The sequence below is a fragment of the Apus apus genome, chromosome 11 (assembly GCF_020740795.1).
Source record: "Apus apus isolate bApuApu2 chromosome 11, bApuApu2.pri.cur, whole genome shotgun sequence".
Classification (NCBI taxonomy): domain Eukaryota; kingdom Metazoa; phylum Chordata; class Aves; order Apodiformes; family Apodidae; genus Apus; species Apus apus.
The window spans coordinates 18500803-18521698 of NC_067292.1; the positions used below are offsets into that span (position 1 = coordinate 18500803).

At 43.9% G+C, this 20896-nt stretch overlaps 1 protein-coding gene across 1 annotated transcript in view; it reads left to right on the plus strand.

Annotated features, from left to right (window-relative positions):
* The first annotated feature begins 255 nt into the window (after positions 1 to 255).
* Positions 256 to 20896, plus strand: part of NUP93 (nucleoporin 93) — an 80077-nt gene continuing 59436 nt past the window's right edge. Inside the window, exons 1-3 of the mRNA XM_051629218.1 lie at positions 256 to 288; positions 6278 to 6491; positions 7028 to 7145. Coding sequence (XP_051485178.1) covers positions 6313 to 6491; positions 7028 to 7145 — 297 coding nt within the window. The 5' untranslated portion in view covers positions 256 to 288; positions 6278 to 6312. The remainder of the gene's footprint in view (positions 289 to 6277; positions 6492 to 7027; positions 7146 to 20896) is intronic.

The window sequence follows — 20896 nt, forward strand, 5'->3', positions numbered from 1 at the left end:
TCGAACCCGCGGCCTCCGGAGCCGCCCCGCGCTGCCAGCGCCCACCTCGGAGCGCCCGGGCCCAGTCGCTAGCGCCAGGGGGCGCGCGGGGCCGCGCGGCGGCGGCGGGGCCAATGGGAGAGCGGGAAGGGGCGTGAGGGCGGCCAATGGGAGAGCGCGGCGCGGGGTGCGGGGGGGGGGCGGTGCATGCGGATCGACCAATGGGAGCGCAGGGCGGGCGGCGGGGGCGGCCAATCGGAGCGCGCGGCGCGGGCAGGGCGGGCGTGCGGCGGCCGGAGCGGCGGGCGGGTGAGTGAGGGCGGGCGGGCCGCGGCTTCTCCTGCCGCCGCTCGGCGGGCGCTGGCGGCTTCTTTCCCTCTCCTCCCCTCCTCCCGCCGGGTCCTCAGCCCTTTGGCAGCTGCTCCCTTTCTCCCTTTCCCGGGGCTCCCTCTCTTTTAGCCGCCGGGCAGGCCTTGCGGCGGGGGGCTCCGGTGAGGCCTCCCCTGAGGCGAGCCCTGAGGCGGGCGGCTGCCTGAGGCCCTGCCCGCCTCCCGGCCGGGCCCCCGGCTCTCCCCGAAGCGCCCCAGCAGCGGCAGAGCAGGCTGGCGGCGGCGGGAGGTGGGTGGGGAGCACTCGCAGGCCTCCCCGTGGGCCTTTCAAGGGGCTCCTTGGGGCTTTCCTGTCTCTGCCCGCCTTAAAGCAGCGGGCGGAGCTGGTTTTGTGTGTCTCTTTTATCCCAGCTGGTTTCTGCTGGCCCAGCTGTAGGGGAGCTTAGCTCTTGAAGAAGACGCTGGGTTGGTGCTTCAGGAGGCAGGAGCTCGTGGTGTGAATGGGGAGGTGTCAGGAGAGTGGGTCTGTTTGTGTGTGACTTGGTGTCCTCGGATCCAGTTCTGTCCGTGGGGGGTATTCCTGCCCTCGGCGGGGTTACTGGTTGGTTCCTGACTGGGGGAAGAGCACTTGCTGCCGTGGTGGGAGCTCAGGAAAGGCAGAGCGTTCGTTCTCTGCGATGTCCCTGGCTCAGCTGCTGTTTCAGTTTGTTTTGGTAAGCTCGTGTGACCCTGCAGTTCCCGAGCATTGCTTTCATGTCTGTCTGGCAGGATAGAAAAGACTTTTGAATGCAGAAGGGAAAACATAAGTGATAATTCAGGGCTTTTGAGCTTTCAGATCAGCAAGTTTGGACAGGATAAGGATCTTTAAATACTTAACGTGGACTCTGCAGACTATCCTTAAATGAAACTGATAACTAGTCCTCTCCCCCTACCCCAGCTCACAAGTTCTACCAACAGCAGTGCTGCCTTCTGCAAAACAGGTGAAAATGATAAGGCTTTCTGATACAGCATCTCAGATGGAGAACTCTTTTGCTGAACCTAAATAATGGTATTTGTTAGTCCCTCCTAGGCAGGATTCACTCTGTGCTACCGTTTTGATTTCCCCAGAGTCATCACAAAGTGTACAGAGTAACTGCCTCTGCTGTTTGGTCCCAGCTGCAGGCACCAGCCAAACTTCTGTGGTGTGATGTTTTGTTAAAAGCTGAGCTGGGGATACTGGGTATCAGGACTTAATTAGTAACTGCTGGGTACCAAATGTATCAACAGTGAGTGGAAGGAGTTGGGTTAAAGTCCAAATGCAAGCAAGGGCTGTACTTCCTTCCTCCTCTGACTTGGTCATGTTCTCATAGGGGACAGTAGTTGTACCATGAAGAACTGGTGAGGGTGACAAACAAAAGCCAGTTCCTTTGTGCTTTACTGCTCTCCAATTATGTTGTGTCCCTAAAAGGGTTTCCTGCTCTTTGGAAAAACTTCTGGGGGGGGGGTTACAAATAGCTTGAAAAGTGCTTGGAGGATGTATGTGATTCTGTGGTCCAAATCCATCATGTTCCTGTGGTGATAATATCACAGGGAATTCAGTGAGGGGGGAGGATCTGGGTTTTCATGTAAGGAATTTCAAACCAGGTGCTGTATTTAGCAAGGGTCAGTTTGCCACTGGGTGGAAGTTACTGCCTTGCTGAGTTGGGTGAGAGTCAGGTGCTGAAAATAACTGCTAAATGTTTGGGAGAGGAGAAGAGTGATGAGATGGTAGAGCTGCCAGCTGAGTCAGTTGCTCAGGGCAATAGGGACTTAAGACCTTCAAAGGCAGATAAAAAGCAAGGGTGACAAATGCCTGGTAGTGTCTTTTGGAAGAAATAATTTAGGTGGCCTACTGTTCAGTTCCAGGTGAAATAATGAACAGGACAGAGACAAGTCCTGTGCCCTTCTTTGTCCTTTCTCACAATGTGACTGTTACTGCCTTTAAAACTGTGAAAAAAAAATTTTATTCAACATATGTATTGCAACAGCTCTTTGAAGGCCAATAATAATCATAAAAATATTAGATGTTTCCATGTCTGCCTACAGATGAGGTTAAAAACAAGCCAGACAGGACTGCAAATCTTATGGGGGGCAGGGGAGGAGTAATTGGTGGGTGGTAGAAGGAACAATGAGTTTGGAATATTGTTACCTATCGTGTAGCCTGGTCAGGATTTTCCTGCATCAGCCTTTTGTTGCTGATGGAATGGGTTGGTCTACCAGATGGAGCACCAAGCATGGCTTGGACCTTTCAGGAGTTAGTTTTTAAGCTGGCCTATCCTGATTTGGTGTCTTCAGTGTAGCTAGGAAATGAAAGTCTTCCTTTGCTATGCTTGATGAAACACTTATTATTGTGCTTTCCATACCGGAGGGGGGATCTGTTGAAAATGTGCAGCAGATATTTGAGTTGCACTTTGGTCATTTCCACTTGTAGAACATAGAGAATAAGGCAGGAGGAGACCTCAGGAGTTGACCCCAGTGGTGTGACTCCCCTGCTGGTCAGGGGTCAGTAGGTTTACACTAGGCTTTATGCTTGCCCTGCTCTTCAAAACCCTCCTGGGTGAGGCTTTCCTTCTCCCTTGTGAAGCCTTCTTCCTTTCATTTTTGTTCAAAGCATTGGAAAAATCTATATATATATATTTTTTTAGTCTGTTTCTCAAATTAATTAGATGACACAAAGCCTGTCAGTATGTGAAATACAACAGACACTTGTGCACTCCTTGGAGTATTTCAGCTTTGCATCTTTCTGAAGCTAGTACAAGAAAAGCTTCAAAGGGGCCACATTTAGAGTATAATAGCTACAGCATTCTTGGGTAGCATTGTAGTGATCTTGAAGAGTTTTTAGGGGGGTTTAGGTAATAAATCATCATTTATAACTGGTCTGAATAGACCTAAGGAACCTGTTGTCATCTTTCCCAGTTTCTTTTTGGCTTAAATCCAGTCAACTTGCACAATATACAGCGTTGATTTGTGGCTTTAAATGCTGGGGAAACATCCAACTGGAGTTTTAATGGAAAAGTCTAATGCAGCAGCTTGTATTGATAAGTCATCAAAGTTATTTTACAGAAGAACCTTTTCAGTCCTGGCTTTTAGCCCAAGGTCGATCTGGTTTCACAGAAGTTAATTTCTGATGTCTTTTCTTTCCCTTTGGTGTCAGTTGTTGCTCCTTTCCCAGCCAGACATGAAAATCTGCCACTGCTTGTTACTGTGGCAGCAGTTTCCATCTTGCACAGCAGCATTAAAAGTCAGACTGCAGTCTCTTGAATGCAGTAAACTCTCTCAGGGTGGAGACAGACAGAGTTGTTCATGTTGTTATTCACTCTAAACGTTTGAATTCTGCCTCTTAGGAAAACCTGTTAAGTGTTGGCTCTCCAGTTCAGTTTTGAGCTGTCATTTCCAGTGCTTCTTTATGGTCACAGGTACTTTAGCTTGCTCCAAAATAACTGGTTTATTCTATATTTGTAGACTAATTCAGTCTCAGAGTTGTTGCAATCGTCCTACTTGGCCAATTGATGAGACAGACCATAGACGGTATTGATGTGGAGTTTAGGGCTAAAAAGTACAGGTTTGGGAGCAGTTTTCCAGTGCACTGATTCTCCAATGCTTTTGGTTTCAGTGCTTTGAGAAGTTGGTGCCTTCTTGTGCTCCTGGCTTTTTATCTCACTGGTAATGAAAAGAGGAAGTGGACCAGACCAAATCGAGCTGAAGTCTGTTGCAGTTGCTGCTCCTGCAGTTGCACTCAGCTCAGGCAAGATACAGACCTGTTGGAGAGGGTCCAGAGGAGGGCATGGAGATGATGGGAGGGCTGGAGCAGCTCTGCTCTGGAGCCAGGCTGGGAGAGTTGGGGTGTTCAGCCTGGAGAAGAGAAGGCTCCAGGGAGACCTTAGAGCAGCTTCCAGTACCTGAAGGGGCTCCAGGAAAGCTGGGGAGGGGCTTGGGACAAGGGCAGGGAGGGAGAGGACAAGGGGGAGGGGATTAAAACTGGAAGAGGGAGATTGAGGTGAGACATGAGGAGGAAATTCTTCACCATGAGGGTAGGAAGGCACTGGAACAGGTTGCCCAGGGAGGTTGTTGATGCCCCCTCCCTGGAGGTGTTGAAGGGCAGGTTGGATGAGGCTTGTGCAGCCTGGGCTAGTGTGAGGTGTCCCTGTTTATAGCAGGGAGGTTGTGATGTTATGATCTTTGAGGTCCCTTCCAACCTTCACCGTTCTGTGATCTGATCAGTTCTTGGCTGTCTGGGGGTGTGGCTGGTCGGGTCAGTGTCTGCCAACAGAGGCTGCTTCTGGCAGGGCTGTTCCCAAGTTGTGGCAATAAACACTGGGAAGATGTTCTGTGCTGCATTGCAGGGCAGGAAGCTGCTCTTTTCCACCTCTTGGTGACATTCTAATCTGTTCAAACAAAGCCAGTTCCTGCTGTCTCACCTGATGAACAAGGCAGTGCCAATATGATCCCAGCCTTCCTCAGCAGCTTTCCAGAAGTGGGTGGGGACTGCTTGGGAAATTCTTCCATTCCTGGATGCTGGCTGTTAGGGATTGTTCTGGCACCCAGGCAGTAGGGATCAGTTTCTGATTGTGTATGTCTGAATGAATCATCATGCAGTGCTTTTACACCACTTATACAAACAGAGGAAAGCAGGACTCTTGCCACTGGTGCTTGGGAATGCTGGTGAGACTGAGAACATGAGGAATATTAAAATTGTACTGTTTAATTGCTTTGGTATGGTTGAGAGGTACTGAGAAATGGGTGAATTGCAGGCTCCTTTTGGTTTGTGAAAGGTCATTTTCTTCCTGGTGGGTTCCCTTGAACCAGAGGGTCTCCATTGATTTTACTTTTGAATAAATGATAAAGAGCTGGACTTAATGGTGCACACCTGGTTTGTCTTACTTGGTTCCAGGTGCTTTGCATTGGGGTGCACATGCTGGGACGGAGAAATTGTACTGGAGGTTTTGAAACCTGCAGCACCTGTGATCTTCTGTGGCTCCACTGAGGTGCCAGGTGCTCACAGCACATAACTGATTTAGCTGCAAATGGTGGACTTGGTGCAAGAAGTTCAGGTTTTAGGTTTCATATTTTATTAATGTGAACACCATTGCAGCTATATGGGTTGTTTTTTTTTCCACTTTGATATATTTTTGTCCTTTCTCTAAAATAAGACTCCTCTCTGAATTTGGAGCTGCATGATGCACTAACGACCTCATCTGTCACAGCCCTTGCTTTATGCTGGATAATTTAATATTATCTCATTTGGTTTATTCAAGCAATTCTCACAAACACTGCTAAAACTCCTTGCAAGCTTTGAAATTAGACACATTTTCTACACTGGAACAATTTGGGCTTACTTCTTTTGACTTTGGGAGTTAATGATGATGGATGGATGAACATGTTTTAATAGAGGACTGTTTAATAGACAGCTATAGCTGTCTGTGTGCATGTGTATGCTAGTCTTTTTTGTTCTTAATTTAACTTCATGTTTGTCAGTTGTGTGTCTTCAGCCCCCATATGTATGTATATACACTCACCTATGCATGCATATGTATTTTTCTCCATTTATAATATATAAAAACATACAGTCAGAGTATCTTTATTAGGAAGGGACTATAAGGATCATGGAGTCCAACTCTCCAAACTACTTATACATATTTGTGTGTGTGTATATATATATACAAGTTAATTTATAGCTAAACGGACACCAGATTCTTCTCAGGGACTTCTCTGCTTTCCTTCTCCTTTGTATCCTGGCAATATGTGAACTGGTTTATGGCATCTGCATCCTGCTTCTGACAGGTCCATAAATCTGCCTTAAGATTGCAGTCCTTTAAGCCAAAGCTCTCTGAGGCCACTTGAAAGTATTTCCTTGAAGTTCAGACTATCCTGCTCTGGAAGAGCTGGTCTGTCTGTGCCCCCATAGGTACAGAAACTATAGCTGAGCAAGAATTTTCTTTCTTTCTCTCAAGGTTTCAGTGCATCTTGAGTGAAGCCTGCAAGAGAGATGGATACTGAAGGCTTTGGAGAGCTCCTCCAGCAGGCGGAGCAGCTCGCAGCTGAGACAGAAGGGATCTCTGAGCTCCCCCACGTGGAACGCAACCTGCAGGAGATCCAGCAGGCCGGGGAGCGCCTGCGTTCCCGCACCCTGACCCGCACTTCCCAGGAGACTGCAGATGTTAAGGCGTAAGTGCAGAGCTCTGGCACTGGGAACTCTTGTGCAGAGGGTAGAAGCTGTTTTCAGGTTTGATTTCTAATGTGGGGGGAGTCTTGCCAGGAGGACGTGCCCAGGAGAAAGAGAATGGCTGCAGTGCTCTTTTGGTTTGTGTCCCCCCCCATATTTCTTCTACTTACTCCAAAAAAAGAAGTCACAGAAGGATTTATCTGAGGAGGAACTGTTCCTGATTTCAGGCTCTAAAGCCAAAGTGCAGAACCTTGTCCTGGCTGCTGCTGAAGACATCTACCAACATGCTGTAGAATTTTTCTGTCTGGAAGGACTTGGCAGCTGTGCAGTACTGCAGTGGAACAGCAGCAAGAGTTCAGCTGGGGTGGATAAACACACAGGGCTGTTCAAAGCTTGGCTTTTGTGTAGTTTTCATAACACAGCCAGGAACACTGTCTGTACATGGCTGGCTGCTGACCCAAATACTGACAGTGAATTTGGGTTTAGAGTTCTGTCTGTTCAATACTAATTTCATACCTCCACAATCTCTTCCTTACAGGTCTGTTCTTCTTGGGTCTAAAGGGCTCGATATAACTCACATTTCCCAGCAACTCGAGAGTCTAAGTGCAGCCACTACTTTTGAGCCTCTTGAACCTGTGAAGGACACTGACATCCAGGTAGGGGCACTTCTGACATGTGTGTTACACTGCCCTTGTCATGCTCTGTGTTTAATTTGTTGGTTAGAGGAAGCACACAGGACAGAGACTGCTCTCAGTGATGAAAGGTGTTGGAGTTAGTCATCAGAGGCAGCACTAAGTACCAGACTGGCAGAAGCACTTTAATTCCAAACTCTTGCTAAGTCAAAAAGAGCTAGGTGTGTACTTACTGCCTCTCTGGACCTGTCTTTGTTGGCTTGGCAAGCCTAAATTGCACAGGAATACCTCTCCATCACTTTTGAGACCTTTTTATGCCTGATTTGAAGAGCCACTTGGCAATTTTGAGGGGTTGGAACAGAGGCCATTTAATTCAACATGCAAAAGAGGTAAGTATAGTTTTTTGTCTCACAATATCTCAGAGGTCATAACCTGGTTTTGGTGGTAAACTGACTCTGCCATGTTTCATGTGCTTTACCAGTGTGATTAAATCTTGTCAGTTTTCCTGTAGATCGTATCCCCAGGTCTCTTAAATTGATGTGGCCCATCTATTTTTGCTTGATGATAGTTTTCTGCCCTTATAGAATATCTTTAAGATGAAGAAATCTGTGGTACTCATTACTCACTTAAGAGCTGGTTATGGAATTGATGATGTGGGTTGCATTGAAGATACCAGTCTGAATTACTGGTTAATAATTTTGAAGCTCATACTTTCTTTCCTTACTGGCAGATGGCTAAGTTAGCAGGGTCAAGAGAGATGTAAGCTCTTATTTTTTGCAAAAGTCGTGTGTTCTAAACTAATTAACTTTAGAAGAGAAAGAGAGAGAAGGGAGGTGTGTGAACTTATCCCTCTTGATCTAATGTTGTGTTTTATTGAAGCATTTGGTGCTGTTCATGTTGGGTGGACAGGCCCTCAGTCTAGTCTCCTCTTAGTGTTAGGAGGCCTCTGGTCTCCTGTCTTCACGCAGATTTCCTTAACCCCCAATTCCCTAAGGCCTTTCCTGCAGGCTGTGTGTGTGCCCTGGGGCTGGTGGGATGGAGTTGTGTCCTGGCAGTGCTGCTCATGTGGGAGCTGCCTTTAGTCCTCTTGGGTTGGGAATGCAGAGGGGGGGAGACTCTGGGTGTTGGAACTGAATACCTGGAGCATCTGAAGTGGTTCTTGAAGATGGGATTCCTTCTTGTGCCTTTGCACCACTTCACCTTCTTGCAATTCCTAGCATATCTGGCTATCTTCTCTCATCCTCCCCAGGTGATTTTTCCCCTCCTTTTCACTAAAAATCAGTGCACTCTGCAGATTATTGCATGATCATAGAGCGAGAGCTCTAATCCACTGGCACTATTCACTTTCTGTCTCTTCTCATTTTATTCCTTTGTTCCAATTTCTGCTGTTGTTGTATTTCTAGTTGGTGATGTTAAACTTGGTATGTGTCTTCCTTGACCCCATTCTGTCTGGATTTTTTCAGGACCTTTTTTTTTTTTTAGGTTTGCTATTGCTGTTAACTCTTCTTTGATATCTGAGCTTTTTCCTTTCTGCTTTAAGAGCAATCTCAAGCCCAGAAGCAGTGGAGATCTTGACTCCTTTGGATCTGAGATTTGTGGCATGTAAGAAACTGGATAGGACTATCTAATACTCAGATTTTACTGGTTACTTAACCCAAACTTCCTTCTTTCTTAATTACACCAGATCTAAAGGCCTTATCATTTGATGTGGTGATTTTGGTATATTCTGGTGATCTTTTTCAATACATTTTCTCATCTCCAGTATATTTTTGTATGACCTATGTAAATTTAAATGTTTATCATAGAATGCATTAATTTATTTATAAAAGGAAGCATTCAAGTTTGCATTTGTGGCAGTTGACATTATGGACTAAGCTTGCTATAAACCATTAACATGATTTAAATAAAAAAGCTTATTTTTTAAAAAACAAGTTGCAGATGAGATTTCTTTGTTGGAAAAGCTTGAAGAATGTGGGAAGGAATTTTTTTAATATCTTACCACCTGAGATCAGGAGATTTTCAGCAATGCTTAAACAAATTTGGTATCTCAGACCTTTTGATTTCAACTGCAGGTGATTTCTGTGACAATTGGGTAGGGCATTTTTGCAAGTTTCTTGAATATTGGTCTGTTTGCATGTTTGGGTGCTGAAATGTGTCTGTCTAGCCATCATTTTCAGTCTATTTGCTACTAAAGTGACTGACTTGTTTGGTCTCATAGAGACAGTTTGAAATGCAAATGTTTTGAAATACAAGCTGGATACTTTTGTTCTTTATATAAAGGCATTTTAATTGAGCATTTCTATATGGTCTGTTTGTCATAGGATTCTAGTCCATCCTAGTGGGGCTTGATACCAAACATGTAAGAGGATGTTTAAGCGTCATCTAGTAAATAAGAGATTTTACATTAATTGTTTTCAAACTTATGATTCTGGATAAATAACTGTGATTTTAAACAGTTTATCTTGAGAATATAGATATAGTTGTGTCCTCCTGTTCAGGAAAAGCTTAAATTTAGCATAAAACCAGTGGTTAATTGCAAATCAATATGTTTAAATGGCCAAATCAGCCAATGAGATTCAACCCTTCCTTTAGGGAAGCAGCTAAAAGGTACAAATAAAAAAGCAGGATTCAAATCAATCATTTAAATCAACATTCCCTTGCTTGCTGTTTTGCATCATGATTATCACTGGTGATTTAATCAGTGATCACTTTAAGTCTTAACTACTCATCTCTGAGGCCTAATACATGTGTGCTTTGAATCTTAAATTCTTTTTGCAGGTCATATGCTGAAAACACCCCTAATGAACTGGCTAAAACCCATGTGCAGTGGGAAGCAGGCAAGATGCTCCATTTCAGATCCTCTTGCAGGAAGAGAAGTGGTTTTAGATGTTTTGTCCCTGTTTGTCTTGCAGTTAACAGGTGCAAGGATTTTGATGTGCTTTTGCAGAACATCCTCTGCTCTGTCTGAGGATATTTGCAGTTGGATTTCAAGCTGTCTGGCTGGTGACCATGGTCTGTTATCTGAAAGTAACTTGCTTAGAATACAGATGTGTCTCATCTTGTCTTTTCAGAGTAGTTTTTAAGTTGTTGGTTATGTAGGAGGACCTTTGTGTTATACACTGTTTGTTGTTCTCTCACTAGCTCTGTTAATCAAGTAGATCTTAAAATTATTTGATGCTTTAGATAAAGATGTGCTACAGTAGCTTATCACAGAATGGTGAAGGTTGGGAGGGACCTTAAAGATCCTCAGGTTCCAACCTCCCTGCTATGAGCAGGGACATCTCCCACTAGCTCAGGCTGCACAAAGCCTCAGCCAACCTGGCTTTCAACACCTCCATGGAGCTTCTTCCTATGTTACTTCTCCTCATGCCTTCTGAGGATTGTTGGGAGTTGTTTTCATTCTTCCTAGCTGATTAGTTTCACAAGGCTTCTTCAATATTTATTTTATTTTTTTAAAATTCTGTCAGAGCTCTTACAGCATGAAAATACTCCTTAGGCTTCCTGCCATGTGCTGCCACATCACTCCATTGCACCCAGTGATTTCTCTGACACTTTGAGCTTCTCCAGCTTTATACCTAAAGTGTTTACTTGTTGTCTCAGTTCCTTCTTACATTGCAGCCTATTCTGGCAGCATAGAGATGCTAGAAACTCATCTGTCAAATGATGCCAGTCAGCACTGCAGAGGGAGAGTTCCAGGAAATGCCCTGTTTCTTATAGAGGTAGTAAAACATAGCAAGAAAAATCAGAGGAGAACATTGTAGGGCATGAAGTCCCAGGGTGCTGGTGTGAGACATTCAGAAAGTGTTAGAGAATCTAGGATTCCATCTTAATAGAAGCCTCAGCTTGGGTTAACAAGCAAGAGGGACTTTATATATAGAGAACCTCTTTTTAAATGGTAGTCTGTAGTGCTGACTAAAAAGAAGTGCAGAAGTGCACCAAATTGCAGCTCAATTAATTATCTGAATTATTTATCAGTTGTAAAATGTAGATTGCTTGCACATAAAAGGGCTGTGAGTCCAGGAAATGTCTCCCACTAGAGCAGTAGGCCAGGAAGATTATGAAAAAGATTCTAGGTTTGCCATTAAATGAGAGGGATTTGTATTTTTCCTCTCTTGTTTCAAAGACTGTTCTTAAAGTGCATGCAACACAACAAACACCTCTTGCAGCACATCCAGTTCATAACAATTCCCATCTTGAGTTTGTAAAGATCAGGATTTTCTCAATTGTTAAAAAGCCCTATTTTGGCTAAATCTTTTCCAACTTGAATATAATAGTCAAGAGTTTCTTGATGTGCTTGATCCTATATTTAGCACATAAATGTGTTGTTGTTTTTTTTTGTTTCTTTGTGGCTTTTAAAAATCCCAGGTAAGGGTTGCAAAGCTGGTAAGATGGGGTATATGTGTATAAACATAATGTTCTGTTTAGAAAAGGTGTTTCTTCACTACTCCCAAGATGCAAACTAAGATGTCTTGTTCTTAGGAGCACTGTCATAGTAGAGACCTCTCTCAGGTGGCAGTAGTGGCAGCCAGAGGGGGAATTAGTACAGCAGGGCAGCCTTCCCATGGATTTGTAACCTGAAGGCTGGGACCTGGCTCTTGCATGTGTGCTGTTGGGTTTATTTATGGTTGTCTGAGGTTTGGTGCTGCTCTAGTAAACTTGGTTGGGGCACCTGGTAGGGGTTAGTTGCAGGATCAAGGCCTGATTTATACCTACTAAGGTAGTTTAGTTATGCTTGACTGTGTGCTTTCTGTTTTGAACATGTCATGGGGCCTTGATGCTAGATTTAGTCTCCCTTGGTATGTGTGTTTTGAAATGTCTAAGCCCAAAGTCATGGTGCTAGTTTTAAGAAGTGATGTTACTCTTACTTTTAAGGCTTACAGAATCATAGAATGGTTGAGGTTGGAAGGAACCTCAAAGATCTTAAGGTTACAACCTCCCTGCCATAAAAAGGGACACCTCCCACCAGACCAGGCTGTACAAGCCTCATCCAACCTGCCCTTCAACACCTCCAGGGAGGGGGCATCAACAACCTCCCTGGGCAACCTGTTCCAGTGCCTTCCTACCCTCATGGTGAAGAATTCCCTCCTCATGTCCAACCTGAATATCTCTATTTCAGTTTTAATCCCCTCCCCCTTGTCCTCTCCCTCCCTGCCCTTGTCCCAAGCCCCTCCCCAGCTTTCCTGGAGCCCCTTCAGGCACTGGAAGCTGCTCTAAAGTCTCCCTGGAGCCTTCTCTTCTCCAGGCTGAACACCCCAACTCTCCCAGCCTGGCTCCAGAGCAGAGCTGCTCCAGCCTTTGGATCATCTTTGTGGCCATTCTCTGGACCTTCTCCAACGGGTCTGTATCTTTCCTGTGCTGAGGGCTGCAGAGCTGTGCACAGTATTCCAGGTGCTTGGCCCAGTTTTGTGGAGATCTGTGAAATGGATGCTAGAAATGGACATGAGCTCTCCTTGCATACCTTGCTTACCTGCTTAGAAAGCTTGAGGTGAAGTCCTGGCTCCATTACACTGAAAAAAAAATTGTTGTTGAATTATCTCATTTGTACAACAGTCTCACCTTGGCCTTTTGATGTAGGCAGAATTGAAATTAAAGGCTGCATATCAGGGGTTGTTTTTGATTTCTGGGTGTGGATGTTCAGAGTATTGACTGAGCAGCTCTCTGGAGGTCCTGATACAGAAATAAGAGCTTTTATCTAAATGAGGGCAGAAGGTTAGACTGAAATCTGTCCAAGTGGCAACTGAGGTGGACTGAAATGAAGCGTCTGGGATATTTTCAAGTTTTCCAGGGTACTGTAAACAGGCTTCATTTCCAAAGCAGCTTTGACTTCTCTTTTAGTAGAATCTGGATCCCAGGGTGCTTAGCCCAGCACTGTGTGTTGTTTGTGTAGATAAGCACATGACTCAGAATTTTAAAACCCTTTGACATCAGGTACCAAAAAGGTGCATTATTCAACCAGTGAGCTCTTCCTGCTATATTACTATTTGTTAGATACTTTATCTTACCTGCTAGAATAATACCAAAGCCTGTGGTAATCTACTAGAGTGTAACTAACAGTTTATAGATGGAAATGCTGACACAACCTTAAGGGGGCATCCTCAAGTGCTGTTCACCAGCCAGTGTTTGCATTAGCTTAGCTTGTAAATGCATTTTTTTCCTTTTGCAGATTTTGTCCTTTCCCATTTGCCAAACATTGATTTCTCTCCCTCCTCCCCCCCCCAAGTCCTTCAGTTCTAATGGAGCTTGAAATTAAGGTGGCTTTATTTTTCTGTTGCTTCCTTGTTCACCCTAATCGATGATGCCAGCACAGCTGTGGGGACCTTTTAACCATTGCAGAGCCAGGACAGTGAATGTAAGAGGATAACCTCCTACCTTGTTTGTTTGTTATATTAGGGTTGGGTTCTTAGCTGTTGGGTTCTTTGTGATTCTCTATTCCCAGTGAAAAATCTTTGCAGTCATAATTGTGAATTCTTTAAAAGCTGTAGGAATCTTAGGCTCCAAAAAATACCCCTCTACCAAGGTTCTCAGAAGCTGTTGTCTTCCTCCCATGTCTAGTGCGTGCCAGTATCAAACCTTGCTGTCTCCTTTGCCTAGGTTGTCTCATTGATTTTGTTCAGGTTTTGACCCTTCATGTAAACATTTAGGCATGTAAAGCAAGAATATAAATATCCTGGTAATTAAATGTGGCCAGAGGCAGTTTCAACACAACTGAAGCAAGCAGCGATGTGGAATGAATGAGTATTTTGACATGCAGGAAATGGAGTTAAGGGATGTGGAGCTTAGAAATGGAAATTTGATGGACTCTGCCACCTTCCTGAACACCACGAGTCTCCCAGGGCCTCTCTGAGCAGCAGGCTGGCCCCGGGCTTCCCACAGCCTGTGCTGAGCAAATAATCCCCTGGGAAATGCCAAGGTGTGCACAGGCTGGGATGTGACTGGGGTTTAAGAGTACAGGCCTCTCTATCTCACAGTCAGAGTGGGGTGCATTTGTTTGGGTTTTTAAGTAAAAAATCAAACCCCCAAAAAAAGCTGCTGTTGGCATCAGGTAGGTGTGTAACACTGGATAAAAAGCGGGGGGGAAATAAGAAATCCAAAGCACTAGAAATGTGTTTGGGTTTTTTGGGTGCTTTTTTGCTTGCTGCTTTTTCCCCTCACGTGCTGAGTTTACATCTAAGCAGTGGTTTTCTCTAGTTTTCATTACAGACTTAATAATTTAGTAGTGCAGTTGTAAATTACCCTGGCCTTATTAACCTTAAAAACAAACACAGGCACCCCCCAAAAAAAACCCCAGACCATGGCACATTTAATGTAGAATACTCTGGTGTGTTGTTAGTGTGCCAGATTACAGTCCCTCAGTAAATGCTGTGATACTGAATTATTTCAGATGTCTCTTGCTTGCTTGCTTGCATGCTAACTGGAGTAATTCTGTGGTTCATTGTGGTTCTGATCATGGATTCCTAACCCTGAGGGATTGGGAACAGGGAGAGGAAAGACATGATCTGCCTTTCTCTTTCATTGTGGGTAAGCAAGAGAGTATGAAAGGGACATTTCAAAACTTTATGCTAATGCAAGGTCATGAGATGGAAAAATTGAGGACTCTTGTTCTAGTAGCTATGTTTATTGATCTATTTAAATTCTGCTGTGTCCTGGCACATTTTATGTTTCCTGTCTGCTTAATCCAGATATGTTCTTTGCATCTCAAATAGATACAAGTGTAGACTTTTAATAAACATCTTTGAACTATCTATCATAAACATCTTAAAACAGAGACCAGGTTTTGAGTCAGAATCAAAGGGTTTTAACACTTCATTCCCCTTCTCCCCTTTTTTCCAATTCCAACTGAAAGTTAATTTAGACCCCTGTGAAGGGGCAGCTTGGAGATCACATACCCAAAATGCAGGCTCTGCTGTGCTGAGGGGTAGACACCTCTGCTTCTCTCAGCAGCACTGCAGGACCACATGTAGCTGAAACTCTAGAATGAACCTGGGCTGGTGGGATGTGAGTGATTGGTCTGAGTCAGAATTTCACCAAGACCCTACTTGGAGCAAAGTTACTGTTGCAGGAAGTACTGAAGCCATGCACCTTCCAGTATCTGAAAAGACTCCAGGGAAGCTGGGGAGGGGCTTCTGACAAAGGCATGGACCAGGGGGAATGGATTAAAACTGGAAGAGGAAGATTTAGGTTGGACATGAGGAGGAAATTCTTTGCTGTGAGGGTGGTGAGAGCCTGGCCCAGGTTGCCCAGGGAAGCTGTGGCTGCCCCATCCCTGGCAGTGTTGAAGGGCAGGTTGGATGGGGCTTGGAGCAGCCTGGGCTGGTGGGAGGTGTCCCTGCCCATGCAGGGGGTTGGATCTAGATGATCTTGAAGGTCCCTTCTAACTCAAACCAGTCCAAGATTCTATGGTGCATCTTATCAGGAGGAAGGTACTTCTGGCAACGTGGTGCCTCATTGTGTCATGCAGTCCCATTAATTTAGTGCTCCCTAAGGTCTTGTATTGACTGCTGACCTAGACAGTGTGTGCTCAGCATGTGCAAATGAACTATTGGAATGAGTGTTTTTATGGTGCTGGAAAAATTTAGTAGAACAGTTTCATCTCTGTGATTATCCAGATTAGTGAGAAGAAATGATGCTGTGATGCAGATTCTTGCAACCTGGCAATTTGCCACCTCCATATATTGTGTGCTGGAGCAATTACTTGGGCTAAGGAGATGGTTTTATTTATGTATTTGGCGCTCAAATGTAGCTTTTTCAAAGCACCATTCCATTTTGTTTTGTAAAATATTGATATTTCCATTAATTTTGAAGCCATTACAAAGAAAGCATAGACTTTTTGGGAGAGGATTTGGAGATTTCCAGTACCTTGATTATAGCTGTGGAATAAAAGATCTTCAGGACTGTGCTGGAATTTAACAGTGGAACTTGTTATACAGAGAAGTGAACCCAATTCATTTTGTAAGGGGGGGGGGAAAGAAAAATTAACAAGAAGGTAAATTAGGTTTCTAAAATATTAACAGTATTTTGGATAGCAGAAGACCACAGCTTGGAGTGTGTGTGGGTTTTTTATTTATTAATGTATTTATGTTTGAAGCAATCCACTTCTTTCCTGACTGGACCATGTTATGTCCTTCTAGTGCCTCTGTGGAAAATGAAGCTGGAGACACTGGGCTTTGGGAAGCCCTGCTCAGCCATGCAGAGGTCTTGTTGTGGGGACTTTTCACAGATGGCAGGAGCTTTCAGTCCCAACGTTGCCATGGGTTAATGGGTGTAAGATACAAGTTCTGAGAATGAAAAAGGAGCATTTACCTGCTGAAGTTGGTCTGGCTTTTCAGTTCTTCCTTCTGAAAAGGAGAGAGAAAATTTCCCAACTGCAATAAGAAAAAAATAATTCTGATCTTCATCTATGTTTTCTCAAATGGGACAATGTGACTTGGAGCTGGCCACATGAAGGGGTGGGTTTGGTCCTTTTCTCCAAGCTCTTTTTTCTGTGGGGATTTTTGGTAGTGTCTTTTATTGCTTTAGCATTTCTTAAGCATCTTTCTCAACTAACCCTGCATGGGGCTGTGAGCTGTACAAAACAAATCACTCTTCCACAAGAGAAGTTTGTAACAGGAGCAGGTCAGACCATCTCCCTGAACTCCAGTGGTCAAAACCAGCATAAAAAACCCTGGACACTTTCTTTCCAGTGAGGCTCTTCATCAAATCTAATAAAAAAACAGCTGCTGCAGCTCCACTCCCTCCCTCTGCTTTCAAGCCCCCCTAATTTACTTGGATTTCTTGAAAGTGTTACTCCACTGATGAATTCCACTGGGGTTTATTTCTAAACCTTTTGCATAATTTAGCAGTCTGGGAAAGGCCACAGGTACATTGTTCTGCATGCCCTCATCTCCAGTCTAGTAATGATCAGTTTGACTCCACATCCAAAAATCTCTAATCCTAGGCATTATCAAGCTGTGGTCTAAACTAATACACGTGTAAACTGGTTACCAATGCCTGGGCATCAAACTGTAGCTGTGCTTGGCTTCCTCATGCAAAATGTCAGGCTGAATTAGTTGGCAGTTTGCAGAAGAAATGTTTGGGTGGTGTGTATAGATGTTTTTTAACTTTCCTGTTTGAAGGCAAAATGAATTTATCCCTGCCAAGATACGCTCCCAAAAGAAAGCTGCAGCCTTTTGAGGTGGAACTAAGGACACATGCAATTGCTTCACTCAGATTTTGGCACAACTTCTGTTCTCACTGCTTCCTTTCTGTTTTCTTTCCTGTCCTTTGTTTCTTATCTTTCTTCCACTCTTGTTTTTTCATACTCCAGTTGCACTTACTCCCTTTGCTTTCCTACTTTGGATTCATTTATTACCTGCTCCCCACTGTTCACTGAAGTCTGTGCTTTGACAGTATTGTGGGGGCAACAGGGTTATTTCCTTACCTTGAGCTGAATCATTACACCCCTTTTTCAACAAAAGGTGCTTGTTGCAAAATGTTTCATGGCTTTGTGTACAGGGAAATGACTGAAAGAAACTTGGGGAGATGAGCTGGAAATTTTCTGTGTCATTCCATTATGTGTATCACAGGAAGCATGCAAGATGCATGGTGCTTCCACCAGAAGGGACCTGCTTATGCAGCATTTTGAGCCACAGCTAACAGATGATTTTGTAACTTAATTGGAACAACATGCTTCAATTGTTGCTTGGTAAAAAATGGCTTGAGCATCTTGGAGAGACTTAGTTTTAAAAAAATCTTATAGAGGATAAAATCACCTATTGCCAGCTTTTGTGACTGCAGTGCAAGTCTCTGCAGACTGTCCTGTCAAAGCACCAACTTTTGGATTATGTGTTATCTTCAGTGTTGATTGTGGGATGAAAGGGGAAGAGAGGTTTCTGACTTGATAACTGGTATTTCTTGAGGGGGAAAGTTTGCCAGTGTTACCGGAGTGCTCTTCAAAGGCTGGTGAATGAGGGAAGACTGGTGAACATGTCACTGTTTAGTTTCAATTTTAGCATCTTTATTAAACCTTTTTGAGCAGTTCAGTTGGCTGTGCTAGACCTGAATCAGAGGGGAGGATCAGCTGAAACTAAATTCATCATAGTTGATCATATCTGGGACATGGATTCAGTTGCCTTGATGTTCAAGGCATCTGAGTGGGATGAGATCCATGTCCAGCATGGAATAACTGGGAGGAGAAACACAGACAAGGATGTTCGTGGGGGTATCTGTTTGCTTTATTATTACTTTTTATTCTGTTCTCTAGTGGTTAGAGACTGGTTCAAACCCTGAAGTATGAGGGAGAAGAATTCTTTCCATCATTTTATTGTTGAACACAGCTTTAGATACTGTCAATATCCATATACATACTGAGTCAGTTTTTAATACCATTATCTTTTTGGCCTTGCCATCTTCCTGTGGTAGTAAATTCCACTATTCAATTAGAGATTGTGTTAAAATTTATTTCCTTATGTGGGTTTTGAGCTTGGCATCATTTAAACAGGCATCCTTCCCTTGTTGTTCAGGCTTGTACCAATTGGATTTCTGTTTCTGCCCTTTCTAGATCATTTATTTCACAGACTTGAAAAACAGATCATCTTGGGTTCCTTTTTAGTGTTACCCATCATGAAAGTGTTCCCATCTCACGACATGTGAGGGGGTGTATGTGCTTTTGCTAGTTCCCCAAATCTGTCCTGCAGTTTTCCTTTTGAGAGTGGTTGTCCAGCTTACACCGTGTTCTCTGCAAAGCCACATCATTGTTTGGTTTCTCTGATAATCAAGTTCACTGTAGCCAAACTGGGTGTAAAAGGCAGAAGCAGCAATCTGGGAAGGACTTGATTTTAATCTCAGATAAGTGGGGGTGTACAGGTGGGGGGGTATCATACAGTATCATGACAAGTCCTTATCTCAAAATGTCTTTGCAAGCCAGCAGGATTCTTTGGACCAAATTCTAATGTATGAGAAAAGACATTTCTGAAGAGAAGTGGGGGAGGAAACGGAGAGGAAAAAACCCCACATTTCAAATAGATGAGTGGGAACCTGCCTGTTATCTCCAGATCCTCTCAGCAGTAATTGATTTTTGCCTGCCATGGTTACCATATAGTAATTCTGAAACATTCATTATTTCTTTCCTCTCCTGGCCCAAGACTCGTAACAGAAAATGCCATGTTTCAATCCTTTTTACTCTGTTAAGCAGATCCAAAAACCTAAAGGCTTTAATGAATCTGAAATAAGCACAGATTCAGTAGTCAAAAGACCCACCATTGTCTTGACTGAAAGGGACCATGTCCATCCTGAGGGCCTAGTGGAAGCTAAATGGTGGAAGCTGGATGCACAGACCCACCTTGCTGTGAAATTACGTTTGGACATTGTTTTTCATATAGATCAGCTGCTGTGTTTCTCTCCTTAGTGCCTGTCTAGCTTATTTCAATTTTTCCAAGGTTAAAGATGGCTTATCCAGAAAATTTCCAGCTCATTTCTAATGGTAAGAAGCTTGATTACTCATCAGATACAGTGAATCGATACCACTTCTCTTGTTTTTATTTTACTGTTTGAGGTGAGGTTAATGTTTGGACTTCACATTTGCTGGTAGGATGAAGTGCATGACAGTGCTGTATGTAATCACTTAATGTGCTGTGCTAGATGTTTTATTTGGTTTTGTACCCTTACATCATAGAATAATAGACTGGTTTGGGTCGGAAGGGACCTTCAAGATCATCTAGTCCCAACCCCCCTGCATGGGCAGGGACACCTCCCGCCAGCCCAGGTTGCTCTACCTTTTCTAATGCCCTCTTGATTATTTTTTTTTTCCTCTTCTGAGGAGAAACTTTGTGTCTCATCAATGGTTTCTGTTTTTCATAAGCCTATGATTTATAGAATTATGGAAAAAGACAACAGCTGGCTTGTTGCTGGAGCAGGGGGCAGCTGAGTTGGGAAGAGGTTACCAACAGCTAACTGTGTAAAGTCTTTGACTAAGAGTTGATCTGTAACTTGTCACTTGAATTATATTCCTGTTAATCACTGTAGTCAAACTGTCATCTCCTTTCCTTTGTTCCTCTGGATTAATGTATTTGCTTGCTGCTTCCTTGCTTTGCCTGAGCCTTTTGCATGATCTTTCAGAGGAATCTCTCCAGCATTTGAGATGAGTTGTGCTGTGACATTTGAAAACAGTCAGAAGGCAGCTGGGACCCTCTGGCCTTCTCATGTGCTTTGTTTATGGTAGATCCACCAAGTCAGTGGGGCAGCCCTCCAGGTGAGAAGAATCTTGTTCTCAAGGCTGGATGTTTTTTTGCTGTCATTTAGGGGTGCTGGCTGTAGGGAGGAAACATTTCCATGTGGGTCCATCCATCCCCAGGTAATGACATGCCTTTTGAAAAGCAGCACCAGGAAAAAGAGAAGCAAATCTTGGTTTTCAGTCAGCAATTATCCTTACAATAAATACCTGAAGCTAAGCTTTGTGGAGATATAATGTCCTTTTGTAGCAGAAGAGCAGGACAGATCTCTTTCCAGCAGTGAAATGATCATCAGGGGATTGAACCTGCAGTTTGTCTTAAAGGGCAGGATTTAGTTGTCTGTCTCAATAGATCTGTCTTCTCTTGGTTATAGGATTGCTCTGTCTCACAAGATTTCTTCCTCCATCTCCATTTATTGCCTCTTAAGAAGTGTCTGTAACACTTTCTCCCTCTGAGATGAAATACTAATTTCCAACCAATATATTATGTATTAGCAATACATCTTGGCAACAAATGTTGCTTGAAACCACATTCTGAGAGGAAGGTGGGAAGCACAATTCAAAGACTCAT